Source organism: Scylla paramamosain, chromosome 27 (genome assembly GCF_035594125.1).
Source record: "Scylla paramamosain isolate STU-SP2022 chromosome 27, ASM3559412v1, whole genome shotgun sequence".
Classification (NCBI taxonomy): domain Eukaryota; kingdom Metazoa; phylum Arthropoda; class Malacostraca; order Decapoda; family Portunidae; genus Scylla; species Scylla paramamosain.
Window position 1 is genome coordinate 16,496,909 of NC_087177.1, and position 8,408 is coordinate 16,505,316.

Sequence of the window (8,408 nt, forward strand, 5' to 3'; positions counted from 1 at the left end):
AATTAGTTAACCCTCTGTCCTCCTGCTTTTTTTAAGAAACCTATTTTGATCTTCATCTAACACCTTGGTTCCTTCAGTCCATATTCAGTACTGCACTGAATACCTTACTGCGTTCATTAAGGCAATAATATTGGCCTATAGTTCTTCAACTCATTCTTGCTCTTGTGTTCTCCCTTATGAAGCAACTTACATCACTGCATTCATTCCACTTCCTTGGCAGCCTCTCCACCTCCTACATTTGATTAAAATGTCGTCATTCTGTGCTGCTTCACCATTCTTCAGCTTTTTTTCACACTTTTCAACTTTTTCTCTGCTAATTCTTTCATTCATTTAATTTGCATCTTTCCTTTCTAATATAACACACTCTGCTCTAACATAAAATACTTCTCCTACACCTTCAACTTCTCCCTAAAACTCCCTTATGGAATGGCATCACATTAATTAAATTAATTAAATATTAATTAATTAACAGATGCCCTAAGGAATGTAGCCACCCATTTATGTTTAATAAGGTTAGGCTATTTAGATTTTAGAATGTCCAGGGAGCAGTCCCACAGTTAGATTGGGTAAGGTCAAGTCTAAAATAACTTTGCATCTAGGGAATGCACTACACCAGTTAGGTTAGATTAATAATACAGGGAAGATTCAGGGGAATTTGATTAGTTAATGTTAGGTTAAAGTATTATGGATTCAATAAGAAAATATACTCTCTTAATTGAGATGACTTAATATCTAATGATATACAGTAAATGGAATATTGGGAAATAAAGAGGATATAAAGGGTAAACACTGTTATTCTTCCATTCTTACCAAGAAAGGCTACAGAGATTCAATACTGCAAGGTGGTCTAAAAACTCCTCCCAAATACTTATTTAAAAGCAAGCTTTCAGCCATTGACAGATGGATACTGAGGTAGGCAGAGTCTTCTTCTGCCAAACAATCACTGAGCAGGAAATCCCAGGATCAGACTTGCACTTAACTTCCTGCCAGGCACACCCACTGGCTATGCAGGATGGGTTGCTGTGTTCCCCAAAAAATCAATCACATAAAAAGGTAAGTTACTTTCTCCTAGGAGGTTACTTTTCAAATCTATAATTAGTAAGGCATAAGGAATAGGAAACAAGACTTCAGAGTAATCAGCAAAGGAAACAATGTCCAAAAATTCATGGTATTCTCTTTTCTTTGAGAACTGCAGGTGTAGCAACCCGAGCCCTGAGATGTGGGGTCTTGCCAGATGTGCATCCAACCATTTTGTTGAATGTACAATTCTTGTTTATTTACAAGTATTTCTAATGTAAAGAAGTACTTATTACACACACCATAGGATTGCGGAAAGTGTATGTAAAGGTGAGAATAAAAGCTTTAAAAAAAAAAAAAAATTAAATTCTGCCTCCCTAGTCTGATATGAGCTCTGAGAAGGGAAAAAAATCCAAGAATCAATATTGTACAGTAGCCAAACTTCCACTCATGGCATGGGAATAACATATATTATATTATATATATATTACATATATATATATATATATATATATATATATATATATATATATATATATATATATATATATATATATATATATATATATATATATATATATATATTTGTTATTTTTCTCATTTTGCAGGGTAAATAAAAAATATATGAAAATGCAACCTGACAAGACCCCTATCTCTGACAAAGCACAACACTGTACGAATTAAGGAGAGATCTGGAGACCTAATACCACCCTAACAAGCACTCCACATAACTGCATTATCCAGGCAAATGAGCTCAGACTTTGATAAGATTTTTATGACTAACCCAAAAGGAAGTACACATGAGACAGGAGGAAACTTGGCAAACGTGGTATGAATGAGAGATTCAACACTGTGGAAAAAAGTACAGAATGGTGTCAAGATTTCCTCATGCTTCACATGCCATGAGGGTAGTATATACTGTTTTGTTTTACCTAATCCCAGTTTTTAGGAATAGTGAAAAATTCATTAGTATATACTGTATGGGCCAATATATACTAATTAAACTTTGGTTTCTCTCTGGTTCCACATGTTCATTCTGCATTCAGCTTGAGCTTGTAATTCCCACTATTGAGGGTTCCACCATGAAGTGAGACCACCCTGCTGTGGACATCATCAAAGGCCTGGCCCCTTCTCTAGCTTTCAGTTTTCGTGACGGAAAGTGACTAGACCTGGTCAAATGAGATCAATTTTACCTGTGAGCAGCTTCCTTTTCCAGCATGACAGACAGGTCTTTTATGGTAGGAATGTTTGTTGGTCCACCTTAGGCTAGTTGGCACTGACTGAGTTGAGTTTTATTGGCTGTGTTCTCTTGAGGTGTTGAGTGTGGTGATAGGTCTGTGCAAAGAAGCAGAAGGAGAGAGAGAGAGAGAGAGAGAGAGAGAGAGAGAGAGAGAGAGAGAGAGAGAGAGAGAGAGAGAGAGAGAGAGAGAGAGAGAGAGAGAGAGAGAGGAGAGAGAGAGAGAGAGAGAGAGAGAGAGAGAGAGAGAGAGAGAGAGAGAGAGAGAGAGAGAGAGAGAGAGAGAGAGAGAGAGAGAGAGAGAGAGAGAGAGAGAGAGTGGATAAAACTAGAACAAAAACTGCTTTATAACAGCTACTATTACTAGTACTTACTGCCTGACTTATAGTATCACCAGTCACAGTCACAACACACTTCACTTGATCCTGTGTGCTGTGTGCTGCTGTTGACATAATAAACTTTTCCTGCTTGACTGGTGCATCAGATCCACATAAAGGCATTGGGAAATGGCCAGCTCCCTCCTGTAGGCATGGAATATACTGTTAGTTAGACTAATGAGTTTACCTAGTTTAATTTGGTCATACAGTAATACCTCAGCTTAAAGTTTTTTCGAATTAAGTCATTTTCGAAGATACGTCAGTTTTTATTAAATATTACATGGAGAAATAACGTTTGCCTTAGGTCATTTTACTTGAGTTTATATCAGTCATTAAAAATCATTAGAGATATCAAAACACTAAAATCACTTCTTTGAAGTTAGGCGTTCTGAGACGTCTCAGTCAGTTTTTCTCATCCCCCCAGCTGCTAACTCTGTACAAGGGCCTTATCTGTCTATGTATGGAGTATGCTTCACATGTCTCGGGGAGTTCCACTCATACCATTCTTCTAGACAGGGAGGAATCAAAAGCTTTTCATCTCATCAACTCCTCTTCTCTAACTAAATGTCTTCAGCCTCTTTCTCATCACCACAATGTTGCATCTCTAGCTGTCTTCTACTGCTATTTTCATGCTAACTGCTCTTCTGATCTTGCTAACTGCATGCCTCACCTCTTCCTGCAGCCTTGCTGCACAAGACTTTCTTCTTTCTCTCATCCCTATTCTGTCCACCTCTCTAATGCAAGAGTTAACCAGTATTCTCAATCATTCATCCCTTTCTCCAGTAAACTCTGGAACTCCCTGCCTGCTTCTGTATTTTCACCTTCCTATGACTTGAATTCCTTCAAAAGGGAGATTTCAAGACACTTATCCTTCAATTTTTGACTACCGCTTTGGACCCTTTTATGGGACTGGCATCTCAATGGGCATTTTGTTTTTTATTGGATTTTGTTGCCCTCCTACATAAAAAAAAAAAAAAAAAACAATAAACACATATAAAATTACATTTAAATGAATGTAGAAACCATTATAAATATATATATATATATATATATATATATATATATATATATATATATATATATATATATATATATATATATATATATATATATATATATTGATATATTGATATAAGTATTGATGTTCAATAGAGGAAACTCCCTATCTGTTAAGAAATATACTAGTTAAACTATTTAGATGAAGAGATGAGAAAGATAACTGTTATAATGATAATTCCAAGGCACGACTATACAGCAATAATGTGGTTACTTCATGAGAAAAAGTATATAGAGAAATTGGAAAAAGTACATGGAGCAGAAGTAAAGTGGTAGTCAGATATCCCTCTACTTCTGCTCTATGTACTCTTTCTAATTTCAAGAAATCTATCATGTGAAGTGAGACTGTCAAAGCTGCAGCCCCAAAGGAGAGAAAAGACAACTACAGTGTTCTGAGTAATGAAAGGAGTGGCACAACTAGAAAGAGAAGATGCATGTGTGTAGAACAAAGGGGACAAGAAGGGACACAGAGGAAAGTTGAAGAGGACTGTTTGTAGGAGAGACATTAAGAAGCACTGCTTTTCCCACACATACATAGAAGTCAGGGATAATATGCATATGAAAGCAATTGAAACAAGGAATATTTGTGACTTTAAGAAATCCTTCAAGCTATATACTGTTTTCCTGTATGTTACAACTATGTAAATACAAAGAAAATTTCAGACATCAAAATGGGAATACCCATGAAAACAAAGGTGTCATAGCCACCATTAATATACATTAGAAAACACCTACCTTCAGGACTTGCATGATCAAGTTGAAAACACGTGGAACTTCCTCATTGAGTACCCATTCCAGTTCTTGTTGCTGAATAGAAAAATTATGAGTGAAAAAATTAATAAGTTGTAAAGGATTGGTATGGTGTGTTATGTTGTTGTTTTTATGTGTAGTGTTGAATAATGGCATACAGTTGGTGCCACTCTGCATAATTGTGACAAGTCACGAATTGCAAAACTGCATACCTACTATTTTGCCAGTATATCCACCACAGAGAAGATACTGGGAAAAATTGCTACTAAACACTAGAGTTCTTGTCCAGTGCTTTGAATGACAGCAACAGTCAGTTTTTTTCTTATGATTACTTGGAGGAACGCATACTTTACGCATACTTTCTTATCAAGTGCATCCACCCTTATCCTCTCCTCAGTTGAGAGTTACACACACATTTTTCAACGTGTAAATTTTCCCTGACAACTGAGACATGCACAAGTGAAGTTAACATAGTGTGAGTAATTTCATGCTTCAAATTAAGATCTAGCACTAAGAAAATATAATGGCAAACTGGAATAAATCCAGTTATAATACACTGCCTAGCTACGAAGTTTAAGGCTTCTTGAGAGAGCAAGACACCCTGTCACAAATGTGGTAGGTATGGTGTCCTAAGGAAAGTGATAGGATTCTTTGGCTTACATAAAGTGCTTGCTGAAAGAAAAATCTCACCATTACAGCAAAACAGCTATTTGTGCCAAGGTGTCTCAAGCTCTTGAGAAGCCTTAAACTTAAAAGCCAGGCTTTAATCAGTTATCATGAATGGATTTATTCTAGTTTGCTGCTATATCTACTTAATTTCTAGCATGCAATCACTCTCACTATATTAGCCTCATTTGTGCATGTTTCACAGATCAGGGAAAATTTGCAAATTAAAATGTGTATGTAACTCACAGCTCCAGAGGGGATAAGGGTGGTTGTAAAGTAACAGTTATGTTGATACACCAACTAAAATACTGAGTGATGTAGGAAGCAGGCCACATCAAACAAGACACAAATATAGTACTACCATGGAAGAACATGGGACAGCATGAAGGTGGTAAAGAGGCTGGTTTATGTTTGTTTATGTGTTTTTTAACATCACCAATAAAATTTGCCCTTAGTTGATTATCATCTACAACCCAGGGGTGTGGTAAAATGTGATTTTTTGACTCGATACTTCAGTTGTTATAGTTGAGGTAAGGCTCTGTTATGTCGGTTGTTGAGTGGCTTAGTATGACATGCACTTTGATATGGTTTTCATGTTATAATTGTGATATGGATGATTTACAATTTTACTAAAAATTGCACGAGCATATACAATGTGAAAATATCAGATAAAACTCTAAAAGTATCCATTCTAATTTTAATCAGACAAAATTTAAAGCAGTTTTGGAAAGTCATAATTACATCAATCTTTAAATACTAGGTGGACTAAATTAGCTATTTTTCAGGGTTTTTTTTTTTCTTTAACAGTTATCACCATCACACTGGGACAGCTTAAGTTTACCATAAGACATACTTGCAATAAAAATTTCAAAATGATTGAATGAGTTTTAGTGAAAATGGCTAAAAAGGCTGATATACCCCCTTAAAGTAACTGCATATATTATAGACTGCTGTGTACTGAATAGAACTGAAGTAGTACTGAATACTACTGACACTCTTTTATTTTTCTCTGTGGTTTCTTTGCAAGTCAACACATGTACAATAAATTCACTGAATGCATTTATTAAAAGCAATCAAGTTTGGCAACAGTGTTTTTAGATATTCAGCATAAGGGTTTTGCACCTCACTGACCTGATTCTAGATGTTGTTTTCTTTATTACAATGGTTGTAGTTGATCAGTCTCTGTCAGTATTCACCAACATGGTGGTTTGTCCTGGCTGTGAGGACAATTACTTTTCATGCATAGCACATAATTTTGAAAATAATGATGCTGCTCTGGAATTTCTTCAGAGCACACAGTGTTCTGCCAATGGCTGTAGAGTGTCTAACATACTGCCAGCATTGTTCCTTCACCCATGGATGCATGTGCTACTGCACCAACAGCCACATGGTTCCCAAGACAAAGAAACAGCATTGCTGTACCTTCAGTGTTTGATTTTAAAGGCACCTTCTGTAAGGTAGGAGTCAGCTGCATGCATGCATGTTATAAATGGGATAAGGTTAGGTTTGGTTAGGTTTAATCAGGTTTAGTTAGGTTAGGTTTAGTTTGGTTAGGTTCGATTTAGCTAGATTAGGTTAGGTTAGGTTTAGTTAGGTTAGGTTAGGTTAGGTTCATGTTCCCTGCTCATAAACCCCACTTCCTAATGAGTCCCCAAGATTGTAGGGGATGAGGCCAGAAGAGGCAAAATTAAGTATTTCCGACATGTTTTATACTCAAAATCATCAATAACATAAAAAAAAAACAATAACATATATCATAGTACTTGAAATTGTCCTATTACAAAAATATACCATATGATTCTTTGGAGGACACTGGCACAGGGGTGGGTCGACTTACTACCATGGACACACTTGATAAGAAAGTACACCTTTCTCCAGACAAGTGTAATAAAAAGTGGATGTTGGTTTCATTCAAAGCATCCAGCAATAACTCTAGTGTTGCCAGACGGTAGTAATTTTTCCCTTGTGGCTTATCCATGGTGGATACACCATAATAAATAATGGGCATGTAATTTTGCAACACACAACTCACCATGATCACGTCAAGTGGCATCAACTGTAGTAGATTGAGCAACAACAGTCTGGTAAGTAATGCAGCAATGTTTCTAACCAAAGCTTTAATTGTGGATCTTCTTAAACAGTCAAAATTCAGTTAGGTCTACATTTGCTGACCAAGTTCAATAGAAATATTAGAAAATCAATATGGCAAGATCTAAACAATGAAACTGATAGATTGTGTCTGAAGGATGCAGCTTATCAAAATGACACTTAAAAAAAAATATTACATTTTCCTTATTAGCACAGTATCCTACCTGCCACATATCAGTCAGGATTCAGTTAACGGATCATTTACTATCTCATAACGTCAAACAATTAAAAAACATTTTTGAATTATGACAAATGTTACATACAATTCCACCATAATTCACGGTTTGCACGGGGCCCCAGCACCCAAAGAAGTGGTTTACTGAAATAATACCTATTTAATTATAAAAACTCGATCAGTATACACATTATAAGCTTATGCTACGTGTAACTTACGAGCACTATCAGTTCTCCCCTCTCTGTATCTCCCATTCTGCAAAGTACACTTTTACAGAGTTCAGAGTCAAGACGCCTCAAAACACCGAAAATGCAGAGGGAAGACAGCTACATCAGCTGATTCTAACGTCAACATCGGAGAACATGCATTTGCAACGGCCCCTACTTTACTCTCTTCAGTCGTTCCTTGTGTGCCACACAAGCTAACTTCATAGCGTAGCCTCATCTAAAAGACTAATTCATCCATTGTTCATAACTGTTTTTAAAAGCATCGGTGCTGGTATTGATTACAGCATTTTTATTAATCTCTCTCTCTCTCTCTCTCTCTCTCTCTCTCTCTCTCTCTCTCTCTCTCTCTTGTGAAACTGTACCTCCTGTTTACGATTTGTGTTCAAAAGACTGTTCCTTGTAAAGATACGAGCAACAACAAAACCAGCTCTTTCATTATATATATATATATATATATATATATATATATATATATATATATATATATATATATATATATATATATATATATATATATATATATATATATATATATATATATATATATATATATATATTGATCTTGATAGTACAGGTGGCTCGGGATCACTCCTAAGCCAGGCCTGATTGATTGATTGATACATTTATTGTTGCGTTAATAATGAAATACAACAAAGGAGGAAGACTGCCCTTGCCACCCACCCCCTGGGCAAAGACTTAAGGGTAGAGTATGAAAAAACATAAAAATAGATAGTATACATTACAAGAATATAAGT

General features: G+C 35.9%; 1 protein-coding gene across 2 annotated transcripts in view; it reads right to left on the reverse strand.

Moving 5' to 3' along the window:
* LOC135114289 (protein rogdi-like) overlaps positions 1–7,801 on the reverse strand; it is a 47,809-nt gene extending 40,008 nt beyond the window's left edge. Inside the window, exons 1-3 of one of the 2 annotated variants that reach the window (XM_064030176.1) lie at positions 7,645–7,801; positions 4,423–4,494; positions 2,629–2,775 (exon numbers count right to left, since the gene is read on the reverse strand). In XM_064030176.1, coding sequence (XP_063886246.1) covers positions 2,629–2,775; positions 4,423–4,494; positions 7,645–7,680 — 255 coding nt within the window. In that variant the 5' untranslated portion in view covers positions 7,681–7,801. Of the gene's footprint in view, positions 1–2,628; positions 2,776–4,422; positions 4,495–6,234; positions 6,254–7,644 lie in introns of those variants that run through there. The other variant, XM_064030178.1, reaches the window with a different exon arrangement.
* Positions 7,802–8,408: the final 607 nt, after the last annotated feature.